The 14341-nt window shown below is 48.4% G+C and overlaps 1 protein-coding gene across 2 annotated transcripts; it reads left to right on the top strand.

Moving 5' to 3' along the window:
- The first annotated feature begins 843 nt into the window (after nucleotides 1-843).
- il17rel (interleukin 17 receptor E-like) lies at nucleotides 844-12775 on the top strand. Of its 2 annotated transcripts, XM_028954920.1 has the most exons (18): nucleotides 844-969; nucleotides 2045-2072; nucleotides 3033-3176; nucleotides 3318-3427; nucleotides 4090-4204; nucleotides 4350-4394; nucleotides 6947-7086; nucleotides 7192-7263; nucleotides 7353-7407; nucleotides 7498-7661; nucleotides 8798-8842; nucleotides 8928-8985; nucleotides 9379-9512; nucleotides 9607-9672; nucleotides 9770-9827; nucleotides 11817-11960; nucleotides 12036-12095; nucleotides 12173-12775. In XM_028954920.1, the coding sequence occupies exons 1-18, from the start codon at nucleotides 868-870 to the stop codon at nucleotides 12301-12303; spliced, it is 1671 nt and encodes a 556-aa protein (XP_028810753.1). In that variant the 5' UTR covers nucleotides 844-867; the 3' UTR covers nucleotides 12304-12775. The 2 variants fall into 2 exon arrangements, with proteins under 2 accessions (XP_028810753.1, XP_028810752.1); XM_028954919.1 differs by having other exon boundaries at nucleotides 3033-3427.
- The last annotated feature ends 1566 nt before the right edge of the window (nucleotides 12776-14341 follow it).

Genomic DNA, 14341 nt, shown 5'->3' with positions numbered 1-14341 from the left:
TGATTACGGGGTCACTTCCTTAACCACTAGGCCACCACTGCCCCAAATGGGAACCTTGCAGGTGAGCGATCCTGTGTGTGTGTGACGACCAACCGAAAGCATGGCGCTCAGTCTCACCGTTGCTCTTTCCAGGAAGCGGACGTGTCAAAGGTCAGAGGTCAACACCGATGTCATTGACTGTTGACCGAACCACAGCAAGGGTCCAGTAAAACAGTTGGAAAGTGTAGTAGTGGTGAGCAGAACTTCCCCTTTCGGCAGGGTGATGCGGGAGTTTCCTGACGTCGTTCGTCTTGAAATCAGCAGAACCGAGTGACAGTGTGATTCACTGGAACTGGAGCATGACAAAAAAAAAAGCACAATCGAGCCTTCAAGCGGCCCAAACAAACATAAAGTTGCAGTGAAACTTCCTCCGAACAAAAAAAACTTAAATGAGAACAATGACGGCCAAGAAGATCTGATAAGGGCATTTAATCAAGTTCCTCTTTCCATTAAGCACGGAGCAGGAACCAATAAAACGTTCCAGTGAGTGGGTGAGGAGTTCCACAAATCGTGAGCGACAGGAACTTCTTCGTTGTTTGACCATTACGACCTCCGTAAGAAGCTCCACACGCACAGACCAGCCCGAGTTCCAAATGCCGGCAAAGTTTCATTCAATAGCAACATTTAAAATGTCTTTTTTTAAAGGGAATTTTATTGAAAACACAGTAGTCAGCTGCGTTGGGGCAGAGATGCCGACAGGTCGGCGTGTGTGTGTGTGTGTGTGAGGGTGTGGTGTGTGTGCGAGTGAGGGAGTTTCCTAGCAGCTGATGGCTTCACTGCGAGCTCAGTTTACACGCCCGCGTGGCAGAGCAGGACTCCGGGCAGAAGATGCGCTCCCTGTTGATCCTGGCCCTGGTCCAGGCCTGCGCGGCTCAGGACGCCCCGACGCGGCTGGAGCGGATCCGGGCGTGCGAGGCGCGCTGCAGCCAGGTACAGCATCTTTTCCATATGCCCACGTCTGTGGTCTTCGCTTTGCTGGAATGCCACTCATGTGGACATGTGTAAAAATATGAGCCCATTGCTCTTTTCCTAATTATGCACTGTGTTGTTTGAGACGTAATGCGTGATTATGTAACAGCAGGGTGGTAGTAGCCTAGCGGGTAACACACTCGCCTATGAACCAGAAGACCCGGGTTCGAATCCCGCTTACTACCATCGTGTCCCTGAGCAAGACCCTTAACCCTAAATTGCTCCAGGGAGACTGTCCCTGTAACTACTGATTGTAAGTCGCTCTGGATAAGGGCGTCTGATAAATGCTGTAAATGTAAATGTAACACCCAGAACAGAACGCAATGATAAAAACAGCCCAACATACGCAGAGAAGATAAAAGATAAATATGGAGGATGGGTAACGTTTGAAAATGCTGAGAGGGACCTGAGGTGGGGACCTTGACAGGGACCTTCTGGCGCCCTCACGCCATTATTATAATTATACGGACTGGGCCGCTGCACGAACGTTCATAACGTCTCGTATTGTGCGGGCTTGGACTCCACTTGGCAGAGATAATTGCCCCTCTGCCGGGTAGGGGCGATTGCGGGGGTTCGAAGAGGTGAATAACTGCGCAGAAATAGCAGCTCCAACGATCGGCTCAAATTTCACCTTCGAAGCAGCTCCCCTGGCGAGGGTGGTAGTAGCCTGGTGGGTAACACACTCGCCCACAAACCAGAAGACCCAGGTTCAAATCCCACTTACTACCATCGTGTCCCTGAGCAAGACCCTTAACCCTGAGTGTCTCCAGGGGGGGACAGTAAGTGCTGTAAATGCGTCCAGAGGATGCACTGCTCGGCACGCCTGGGAATGCAACCAGGATGTCGCCAGTGAGGGCTGCGTGGGCAAACCCCTTCTGTTTAGAAGTGTTTCCTCTTACGCAGGCGCCGGCCGTCAGGCTGTAAATGCAAATGACCCGGGCGATTTGCGACGCACCGCGTTGCATCACCAGCGGTTACAGATTACACACCTGCTTCTATTGTCTCATGCTCTCTCTCTCTCTCTCTCTCCCCTCAGGGTCTTCAGTGCAGAACCAAGCCGCCAAGTGAGTCTTGTATTTTTATTCTTCGTAAGATTACAGGCCACGGCCACAAGATGTGACCACTCGGCCTGAATATGACTGGGAGTCAGGAATTATGGGCTGGCAGGATGAAACTGCCTGAAAAAAACCCAGAAACAATGTTTTTTATGCATCAAAGGTCCCCTGACATGAAAATGTGACTTTGTGAGATGATTTAACGTTAATACGAGTTCCCCCGGCCTGTCTGTGGTCCTGCAGTAGGGGCCTAGCAGTGGTGGCCTAGCGGTTAAGGAAGCGGCCCCGTAATCAGAAGGTTGCCGGTTCGAATCCCGATCCGCCAAGCTACCACTGAGGTGCCACTGAGCAAAGCACCGTCCCCACACACTGCTCCCCGGGCGCTGGTCATGGCTGCCCACTGCTCACTCAGGGTGATGGGTTAAATGCAGAGGACAAATTTCACTGTGTGCACCGTGTGCTGTGCTGCTGTGTATCACATGTGACAATCACTTCACTTTAATCACTTTAATTAATTAATTTTGCAGTGACTAGAAATGGCAGTCGGTGTAAAGAGTGTTTTGGTCATTCTGCTTCACCGAGCAGCAGCTCAGACGGTCGGATCTGGAATTTGTCCCCTTATGACATCATAAGGGGAAAAGTTACCTCTCGTTTCTCATGCTACATTGATGCCGTTATTTCCACGAATACCCCCTCAACTTCTATAGGCCGCTCTCCTCCTCGTCCCGCCTCTCTCCTCCACATTAGCATTTAAAGCTACAGACGGTGAAACTTGCTGTCCTGGGAAATCTCACTGTGGGACTGGATCAAAGTGGCCGGAATTTTGGAACAAGACTTCAGATACAGAATTAGGGGACCAACAAGACCGAAATAAAAGCAAAAAAATGTTAATGTCAGGGGACCTTTAAAGAGGGCCGAGCGGCTACTTCCTGCTACTGACCCTGTCCACCTGTTTCTTGTCCCCGACAGGATACCTGACACACTGCAAGCAGGCCGCCGCGGGGCTCGACACCAGCGTGTTCACCAACGTGAGCGTTGCCACGGTGATGAGGTGCGAAGGTCCACGACGGTGTTCCCTTCACCTGAAGGTTGGTGCCGCACTAACAATGACAGGTAGGTCACAGGGTCACTCCCCCCAAAATGGCTTCCCATCAGGGATCGGCTGCAGGGGGGACGTCCCTCGCAATGTGATTCCCAGGGTTCCTGCATCCCAGATTGAACCGTCTGTACCGCGCACTCCGTCTCTGTTCCCAGAGCGCGTCCAGGGAGTGTCGGTGTGCGTCGTCTTCGCAGGGGTGATGGAGCGCTGCCGCATTCTGGCCTTCTCCAGAGCTCCTCCACTTGGGCAGCTGACTGGACAGCAGGTAGACGCCCGTCCCACACACCTCACCCACATTACACTGACCACCTACTTACTACCATCGTGTCCCTTAGCAAGACACTTAACCCTGAGTGTCTCCGGGGGGGGGGGGGGGGGGGGGGGGGACTGTCCCTGTACCTAGTCGCTCTGGATAAGGGCGCCTGATAAACAACAGAGATATAATGAATAATTTTGGTCTTTTAAAATACCGTGGGGCCACCGACTGTCGCCCCCATTAAAAAGATGAGAGAGGTCAGTAATTTCCACCGTAGGTTCATTTCAACTGTGAGAGAGCTGCCATGCCCAGATGCCCTCACCCCGGAACTAGGAGGAGACTCCAGCCTTAAGCTGGCACCATGACCGATCATGGCGGCTGTAAACGGGGATTATCGGCAGGAAAAAATAGGAAATTCTGGTAATAAATGTCCCTGCTTCGTCTTCTACACGTCCTCCGTATCACCTGGTATTACCAGACACGACAGGCCACTTCAACGTCATACATGGACACGAGACTGAACTTGCCAGGAATTGTGGTAATTTTGGTGAAATTTACTGAAAACACTGGCTGCATTTGGTGACTAAGTAATTACAGACGAATTTTGCCGTCATCCACATTTACCACCAAACTCCGCCCGACCGTCTGAGAGCAAACGCTGTCGTTCTCAGGTGGCCTTCCACGACGACTGCTTTGAGGTGGCCGCATCCCAGGACATCCACGTGACCCTCAAGACAGTGCCGGAGTTCTGCGGTTCGAGCGTTTCCAGGGCTTACCGCGTCCCAGGTGAGGGCTGCTTCCGGTTTCATTTTCAGGGGTTCGGTGTGGGGATTCCTGCGATGCGGGTTGACCTCTCCTCCCCCTGATGGTCACAGGTCCCCGTTTTGAGCAGACCACAGACTATAACTCTGACTTTCTTTGTTGCTTTCAGGATGCAGACATGAAGACCTTCGTAGCAACGTCCCGCAGTGCATCAGTAAGTTACCCTGAAACTCCCCGGTTTCGACTCCCCTCTGTTCCAGAGGTGTAAACCTTCACTAGTCAACCGATTCGATTCGATTATGATTATCAGTGCATCAATTATCGATGCATCCCATCAATTTTTATACAGCCGCGGCCAAAGGTTTTGTAAATGACACAAATTCTGGTTTTCACAAAGTTTGCTGCATTCGTTCTTTTATTTGGTAATTTGCATATACTGCATAATTTGCATAATGTTATGAAGAGTGATCAGATGAATTGCAAGGTCCCTCTTTCCATGAAAATGAACTTCATTCGAAAAAACATTTCCACTGAATTTGAGCCACAAAAGGACCTGCTGAGAACATTCCAGTGATCTTCTCGTTAACTCGGGTGGGAGTGTTGAGGAGCACAAGGCTGGAGATCGTTCTGTCCTGCTGACTGAGTTAGAATAGCAGACTGGAGGCTTTATAATGAGGGTGATGCTTGAAATCCTTGGTCTTCCTCTGATAACCATGGTTACCTGCAAGGAAACACGTTCAGTCATCATTACGTTTCATAAAAAGTTCTTCACAGGCGAGGATGTTGCTGCTAGTAAGATTACACCAAAACCAACCGTTTATCAGATCAGCAAAAACTTCAAGGAGAGAAGTTCAAGTGCTGTGAAGAAGGCATCAGGGCGACCAAGAAAGTCCAGCAAGCACCAGGACCGTCTCCTGAAGATGATTCAGCTGCGGGATCGGGGTGCCACCGGTGCAGAGCTCGCTCAGGAATGGCAGCAGACAGGTGTGAGGGCATCTGCACCTACAGTGAGGAGAAGACTTCTGGAGGACGGCCTGGTGTCAAGAAGGACCACAAAGAAGCCACTTTCCTCCAAGAAAAACAACAAGGACAGACTGATATTCTGCTGGAAGTACAGGGATTGGACTGCTGAGGACTGGAGTAAAGTCCTTTTCTCTGATGAAGCCCCTTTCCGGACTGACTGAATGATTGTCCGGAGAAGAAAAGGTGACGCCACCATCAGTCCTGTCTCATACCGACAGTAAAGCACCCTGAGACCATTCATGTTTGGGGCTGCTCCTCCACCAAGTGAGTGGACTCACTCACAATTTTACCCAAGAACACGGCCATGAATAAAGAACGGTACCAGAACATCCTCCAACAGCAACTTCTCCCAACCGTCCAAGAACAGTCTGGTGAAGAACGATGCCTTTTTTACCAGGATGGAGCACTGTGCCATGAGACCAAAGTGAGAACTAAGTGGCTCAGGGAACAAGTCATTAAAATTGTGGGTCCATGGACAGGAAACTTGTGGTCAATCCTCAAGAGGCGGGTGGACAAACAAAAACCCCAAAACTCCAAGTTCTGATTATGAAGGAACGGGTCACCATCAGTCAGGATTTGGCCCAGAAGATGATTGACAGCGTGTCAGGGCAAACTGCAGAGGGCTTGAAAAAAAAAAAAACACTGCAGATACTGACTCTTTGCATAAATTTGCTGTAATTGTCAATAAAAGCCTTTAAAACTCATAAAATGCTCGTAATTATACTTCAATCCACCACAGAAACAACGGGCAAAAAGATCTAACATCACTGCAGCAGCAAACTTTGTGAAGAACAGTATTTGCGTCATTCTCAAAACTTTTGTACATGCACAACTGTACATGACTTTTCGAATGCATCAGTGAGATGAGAGTCAAGGCCTCGTTCACACGGACGTCTGAACCAGGTGCTTTTCCAGTGTTCATGGTGTCAGGTGAGGGTGGTCCGAACGGCGACCGTTTTCGAAATGTCACATGAGCATTCAGAGCCAGTGTTCGGATGGCGTCAAATTAAGCGCTACATGCGATGTTTTTTTGCCGTCAAATTCTGTCAAAATCCAGATGAACGTTGAACATCGTCAAGTGAACGGCAGTGATACGACAACTGAACACAGCTTTAACGCTGTACGTCCTTCAGATGGCGTTCGTTTCCAACGTCCGCGAGGACAAGTTGACACACACAGTCACTACCGGCACTACTTTTTAACAAGAATTTTTATGCCAATGCCAGAAAATCACGATATATTCGATTATGGGGCAGTGGTGGCCTAGCGGTTGTGGCGGCCCCGTAATCAGTAGGTTGCCAGTTCGAATCCCGAGCCGCCAAGGTGCCACTGAGCAAAGCACCGTCCCCACACACTGCTCCCCGGGCGCCTGTCATGGCTGCCCACTGCTCGCCAAGGCGACAGCTAAATACAGAAGACACATTTCACCATGACACCGAGTGCTGTGCTGCAGTGTTTCATTTACATTTACATTTACAGCATTTATCAGACGCCCTTATCCAGAGCGACTTACAATCAGTATTACAGGGACAGTCCCCCTGGAGCAACTTAGGGTTAAGTGTCTTGCTCAGGTAGTAAGTGGGATTTGAACCCGGGTCTTCTGGTTCATAGGCGAGTGTGTTACCCACTAGGCTACTACCACCCTTTCACAATGACAATCACTTCACCTTCACTTTCCACTATGTGCATGCATCACTGCACCTACTCTGCTGCCTCTACGTCTCTGCCGCCGTCCCATCGCAGCCGGAAGAATCGCCTACCGGGTCGGCCGCGAGCGGAATGAGCTGTCGGTGTCGGTGTCAGACATGCTGGAGGACAAAGACTACAACCTGAGGCTGTGTCTCCAGGGGTACACCTGCCGCGGCACCGGGGAGCACGCGCTGGTGAGAGCCAATCACAGCCTTGCATCCAGCCTTGGATTTTGGAACCTGGTTCTGAATGTAGGGCAGCGCTCGCCATGTCGTAAAAAAAAACATTATTTATTTCAGCTGAGAAAGGAGAACCCCGTGAAGAACGTCACATTCCGGTTCTCCAGGCCACTGCCCTGCTTGTGTATCGAGGTCTAAAAAAAATGATTATAATAATAGTAAGAATACAACACGCCACTCTGTGTCAAATGATAACAATGGGGACTGATGCCATGTTACAGGGCTGGTCATCGATGACTGATGCCCCTCGGGTTCAAGTCTGTCCCTTTAAGAACCGTGAGTACAGCCAGTCTTCTCTGATGTAGTAATGCCAAAAACTTGCAACTTGGTGTGGAAAAAAAACGCTCCTCTAACGGACATTTCTAGACATGGAAGAACTCTGGTCCAGAATCTCGTTCGACTCGATGGAGCAGACGTTGTCGTGGGAAGCGGAGTGTCACGTCAATGTGGTCGCAACGCTGTGCCAGACTCTCGGAGACAACGGATGCAAGGACCTCGCCAACTCATCACAGACGGCCAACGGAGGAAAGGTGGGAAATACCAAAACCGACAAGAACTACCGCTAGAGCCCAAAGGACAATTCGTTAGTTCTGATTATTATATAAGCATTATACCAATAAGTGAGAAGTTTTCTGTTTCCTGTGTCTCCCATTGGGTCGCACCTTCGTCAATTCCCCTTCGCGCGCCATTTATATTTCAGAATACTTGTGGTGGGTTACAGATGTATGGTGGCGGGTTATTGTTATATGGTGGGGAGTTATAGATATATTTACATTTACATTTATCCAGAGCGACTTACAATCAGTATTTACAGGGACAGTCCCCCCTGGAGCAACTTAAGGTTAAGTGTCTTGCTCAGGGACACAATGGTAGTAAGTGGGATTTGAACCCGGGTCTTCTGGTTCACAGGCGAGTGTCTTACCCACTAGGCTACTACCACCTTAGATATATGATGGCGGGTTATAGATATATGGTGGGGGGTTATAGATATATGGTGGCGGGTTATAGATATATGTGGCGGGTTATAGATATTTGGTGGCGGGATATAGATATATGGTGGCGGGTTATAGATATATGGTGGCGGGTTATAGATATTTGGTGGCGGGATATAGATATATGGTGGCGGGTTATAGATATTTGGTGGCGGGATATAGATATTTGGTGGCGGGATATAGATATATGGTGGCGGGTTATAGATATATGGTGGCGGGTTATAGATATATGGTGGCGGGATATAGATATATGGTGGGGGGTTATAGATATATGGTGGCGGGTTATAGATATTTGGTGGCGGGATATAGATATTTGGTGGCCGGATATAGATATATGGTGGCGGGATATAGATATATGGTGGGGGGGAGTGTCTTTCATGTCTGGAATGAATGTAGAATAGTTGTGAGTCTATAAGGTAACAATAATAGAATAATAAGATAACTAGAATAAAATATGATTAGAACGCTGAGACTTTTGAAATTTAATTAAAATGAAACTAATTATAAACCAATAAAACTAAAATGACCGCTTGATGCAAAGACGAGTAAAATTGAGACAGGCCACCAAAAACAAGCAAAGTGAGAACGTTGTTCTTTGGAACGTCTAGAAAAGAGCCAGTGAATGTCTTGAATGCTCTTGTGCGAACCTTGTGTTTCTTGTGCATCGTTTGCAGGTCTCGTACTCTACGGTGGATCCACACCCTCAGCTTTGCATGAAGGTATCCGTGATCAGTCGTCACCGCCGTCACCCGTGCACGCTGCAGACTAATTGAACCTATTTCCCTGTGGTCTGTTGCATGTCAGTTTACCACCCGGGCAGGAGCGTGGATTAAGTGCCCGTTCACTGAGGGAAATTTCCCAGGTAAACATTGTGAGCACCGACAGAGGCCTGTTCTGTTACAACGTTTCCATCGAGAGACGTTCCTGAGGTTACACCCGGAATCCGTAAATCTTGTGTTCTGAATGCGACATGAATTAAATGGATTTGATTGCAATTTCTGTGCAAGCATCGGACCCACAAATCCGTCTGGCGGCATGTGACTGAATGGGATGCACCTCTGTTGTCGCCTTGCCTCTCATTTGTCCCTTTTAAATGCTGTAAATATTATAACAAGCTTTTGCCTAAAGAATTAATAATGCTTGTTTAAAATGTGTGATTAATACATTATTTGAAAGTCCTGCTGGTTTTATATATTTGTTTAAAAAAAAAGTGTACACTGCAAGTTAATGAAGAGACGCGATGAAATGCTTTCAGTCTGGGACTTTGAGGACGGTCAGGAAGAGCTGGTGGTGACATCCAGGACCAGGCCAGTGCTGTCCCTGGATCTGTGCACCAGGACGGGGCCAAATGTCTGCGAGGAGAAGAACCAGGCCACCATAGTCCACGTGGTAGCGTTCATCTTCATGTTAGACGCTGCTGCCAATAGACCCGGGTCATCGTTCGAGTGGCGCTGCTCCAATTGCACCTTTGCTCTTTCCACAGCACGAGTTGAGAGCTGTCGTGGCAAACCTCACCACTGACCTGTGTGGCCAAAACTGCTGCGTCCAGGTACGACTGCAGGCAGCGGCGATCTGTTCATTAGAGGAACCTGAGGCCACCATCACAGCTACGTTCCTCATCCACATCTCTCCCTGTGTCTTTGCAGGCAAGGAGAGTTGATGTGAAATTCTCCGCCAAGGTTCTCCACTGTCCCTTCAAGTGCTGTAAGTTTCCACCTGATTAAATCTGGGTATTTTTTTTCCCTTTCTTCTTCCCTCCTGAAATGTGTTCTGTTTGGACGGCCAAATGTATAAATGTCACAGCACACACACACACACACACACACACACACACATATATATATACATATATATATATATAGAGAGAAAGAGGTTATATATACCTCCAGGATTTAAAGAGGTAACCAGAAATAAACAGGAAGAGGCCGCTTGCTGGTAAACTGTATGCTAAAGAGCAGGAACTGGATTTTTTACATTTCTGACACAAGGGGGGAGCAGGTTATCAAGCGCTTTAATTCCAGTCAACGTGACCACGCCCACTACCAACACCAACATGCATATTATCAGGCGCTTTAATTCCAGTGAATGTGACCACGCCCACTACCAACACCAACATGCAGGTTATCAGGCGCTTTAATTATAGTGAACGTGACCACGCCCACTACCAACACCAACATGCAGGTTATCAGGTGCTTTAATTCCAGTCAACGTGACCACGCCCACTACCAACACCAACATGCAGGTTATCAGGTGCTTTAATTCCTAGTGAACGTGACCACACCCACTACCAACACCAACATGCAGGTTATCAGGTGCTTTAATTCCAGTGAACGTGACCACGCCCACTACCAACACCAACATGCAGATTATCAGGAGTTTAATTCCAGTGAATGTGACCACGCCAACTACCGACACCAACATGCAGGTTATCAGGCGCTTTAATTATAGTGAACTTGACCACGCCCACTACCAACACCAACATGCAGGTTATCAGGTGCTTTAATTCCAGTGAACGTGACCACGCCCACTACCAACACCAACATGCAGATTATCAGGAGTTTAATTCCAGTGAATGTGACCACGCCCACTACCAACACCAACATGCAGGTTATCAGGCGCTTTAATTATAGTGAACTTGACCACGCCCACTACCAACACCAACATGCAGGTTATCAGGCGCTTTAATTCCAGTGAACTTGACCACACCCACTACCGACACCAACATGCAGGTTATCAGGTGCTTTAATTCCAGTCAACGTGACCACGCCCACTACCGACACCAACATGCAGGTTATCAGGTGCTTTAATTCCAGTGAACGTGACCACGCCCACTACCGACACCAACATGCAGGTTATCAGGCGCTTTAATTCCAGTCAACGTGACCACGCCCACTACCGACACCAACATGCATATTATCAGGAGCTTTAATTCCAGTGAATGTGACCACGCCCACTACCAACACCAACATGCAGGTTATCAGGCGCTTTAATTATAGTGAACGTGACCACGCCCACTACCAACACCAACATGCAGGTTATCAGGCGCTTTAATTCCAGTCAACGTGACCACGCCCACTACCAACACCAACATGCAGGTTATCAGGCGCTTTAATTCCTAGTGAACGTGACCACACCCACTACCAACACCAACATGCAGGTTATCAGGTGCTTTAATTCCAGTGAACGTGACCACGCCCACTACCAACACCAACATGCAGATTATCAGGAGTTTAATTCCAGTGAATGTGACCACGCCAACTACCGACACCAACATGCAGGTTATCACTACTTCAGACTTATTGTCTTTTTACTACCTGCTTCTTGTAAATCAATCTCCTCTGCAGTTAGAGGAAGGAAGCCCTGCAAACCTGCCCGTAGCTTCCAGTTAGGAAGAAACAGTCAGATAGTGAGTAAAAGTGTTGTGTGTCATCGGCGAGGTGGGTTGCGGGCCTGTGATATCTGTTGTTCAGGAGTTCTCCTGCGCAGGGCTGAACACGCTGCGGTGTGTGTGTGTGTGGGTGTGTGCGCCACTTTGGATGAGCTCACCTCTGAGCCCTTTTGTCAGCAGGTCTTTTTACTTGTTTTAGCTCCGGGCGCAGATGTTTACATCTCTCATATCCTCCTTTGAGCCGCATGCCTGTCGAAAGAGCCTCTCTATTGAGTCCTGATCTCTGGTTCTTTGTCACCTTGCAGCGGCGTTGGGAGAAGTTCGTTCTGTGTTGCGCTCCAGTGACCAAAGGGTGACTACATGGGTGGCGGTGCCAGGTGTGGCCCTGCTGACTACAGTACTTGTGGCCGCATCTATTGCAGCAGCATCTGCAGGGACATGCTTGCTGGGTACGTGGCTTTGTTTTCAGGACAACTGCGCCTCATTCTCTTGGTATGCTGGTGCTGACATGTGACTGAATTCAGTTCGCAGGAGGGCCCAGGTAAGAGGGCGTGGTGCCCTTCCCCCAGGACAGGAGTGCAAAGGTGTGTTGATTCCTGAAGTTGCTTGAGTTGTGTTCTTGAGCCCTGGTTAAACGAAAAATACCCAAACTGTTCCACAGCCGCACCCTGGACCCCCCATGGACACCCAAACCCAACAGACATTCACATAAAGCTTTCATCTGGGGACTCCATCAAAATACAAGACATGCAGCAGTCTGAAAACGAGAAGGAGAATCTGCTTAGCGTCTGAATGGACATGAAAGGAAAAAATTACACTGCCTTCAACATAGAAAAAAAAAAAAACAGGAAGAGTTCTCATATTTGCTCTGATTAATGTTGCAATGTGTGCTTATTTGCATGTATATAAAGTTTAAAATTTTTATTGTATATGTTGTGCACTGTGCAAAAAAACAAGTACCTGTTAAAACGTGCAACAGGGGCCGTTGCACCCAGACATCAAGTCCTTATCATTTCATACTAGGAAATGAATCTGAATATTCACAGCCTCCATTGGATGTTATAAAACGTGTATATACGGATATGTGGACACAGTTCCAGTCAAACGTCTACACGCCTACTCCATGGAAACCATGACTGAGGTTGTTATGAAGAATGTCATACAGGAATCATATTTCATTCCTTTTGAATGGGTAGGTGCGTTTGGCTGGTATTGTATGTGTGTTGTGTTTTTTTTTCCCTAAACATGCTATGTTACATTAAAACTGCCCTCAACAAAGCTCAATGCATGTCTTCATTTGTCATAAATACCTAAAGTGTTGAAATGTTCACAACACGATGGCCTAGTGGGTAACACACCCGCCTATGAACCAGAAGACCCAGGTTCAAACCCCACTTACTACCATAGTGTCCCTGAGCAAGACATGGTTAATATTTCCTAACCCTGAGTGTCTCCAGCGGGGGGACTGTCCCTGTAACTACTGAAGTCGCTCTGGATAAGGGTGTAAAAAAAGTTACATCTAATTGAGAGTCTTATTCTTTAGCTATATTGCAACATATGTAATGCATGTAAATGGCTTTTATTGCCACTGCACCCATAACCCTGCTAAATTCCTTCCTCTTGCAATGGAAATTTGTATCACGGCTCCCTCCCCATCGTTCTTTTGCATCCATCTCCCTGTTCGTCACTGAATCCCACTTGTACGTAATGGTGCCAGCATTTACATTGAGATTTACATCGAAGATCACAAGCAACACAAACATTCTTCACAAATGTGCCTGCTTGCTCAGGCAACAAGGAAAAGCAACTTCGTGTGAACGGGAGAGCTGGGCTTTTTGGAGGCCACTGGATTTCCTTATCGCAGGTTATCACACCAGCAATCCAATTTAATGTAAATGACATGGTTAATATTTCCAGTGAAACAGCCTTCTGTGAAAACCCTGAGAGCAGATATCGCAGACGGACGCAGCAGTCTGATAATATGTCCTTTTATGTCCTGGTCTGCAATGGTCAAGACCTTCCAACAGTGTTTCAGAAGGATATCCAGTGATGCAGCCATGTAGCATGTGCGGATTCCAGGCGGATTCCAGGCTGGTCTTAGAGATGCTGAAAAAGTTCCTGCTGGTTCTAATAGAAAGGTTATTTATACAGCTGGTTGTGTCTGGGTCTGCGTAGCTGCAGACAGTCGTGGTGTCTGAGCTGACCTGTGTCCTCCACCAGAAGCTCATGTGGACATCAGAACTTTACCAGATGAACCACATCACATTGTTGCTGATCAAGTCACTGCTTCATGGAAGCGCCTTCAGAATCTAACTGTGTGTGTCCATGGTGACCCCTGCTCTACACAGATTTTCACTTTTCACCTTGTATTCTCCTCCTTCAGCCACCCAATAGCCACCCAGGCGCAGTGGCGGCCTAGCGGTTAAGGAAGCGGCCCCGTAGTCAGAAAGTTGCCGGTTCGAATCCCGATCTGCCAAGGTGCCACTGAGGTGCCACTGAGCAAAGCACCGTCCCCACACACTGCTCCCCGGGCGCCTGTCCTGGCCGCCCACTGCTCACCAAGGGTGATGGTTAAATGCAGAGGACAAATATTTTGTCTAGTGAAGTGATTGTTATTGTGATACACAGCAGCACAGCACACGGTGCACACAGTGAAATGTGTCCTCTGCATTTAGCCGTCACCTTTGGTGAGCAGTGGGCACCATGACAGGCGCCCGGGGAGCAGTGTGTGGGGACGGTCTTTTGCTCAGTGGCGTGGCGGATCGGGATTCGAACCGGCAACCTTCTGATTCTGCCCCAATTTCACTGTGTGCACCGTGTGCTGTGCTGC

The sequence above is a fragment of the Denticeps clupeoides genome, chromosome 15 (genome assembly GCF_900700375.1).
Source record: "Denticeps clupeoides chromosome 15, fDenClu1.1, whole genome shotgun sequence".
In the NCBI taxonomy this organism is placed as follows: domain Eukaryota; kingdom Metazoa; phylum Chordata; class Actinopteri; order Clupeiformes; family Denticipitidae; genus Denticeps; species Denticeps clupeoides.
The sequence above is the reverse complement of the archived record's forward strand: the minus strand, read 5'-3'. Positions and strand labels throughout refer to the sequence as shown.

What these genes read in the sequence shown, in the direction of transcription:
- il17rel (XM_028954919.1), top strand. Translation starts at nt 868, where the DNA reads ATGCGCTCCCTGTTGATCCTGGCCCTGGTCCAGGCCTGCGCGGCTCAG. An exon ending in GCGAGGCGCGCTGCAGCCAG is followed by an intron (nt 970 to 2,044) that starts GTACAGCATCTT and finishes CTCTCCCCTCAG; the next exon opens with GGTCTTCAGTGCAGAACCAA. An exon ending in AGGCCACCATAGTCCACGTG is followed by an intron (nt 9,513 to 9,606) that starts GTAGCGTTCATC and finishes CTCTTTCCACAG; the next exon opens with CACGAGTTGAGAGCTGTCGT.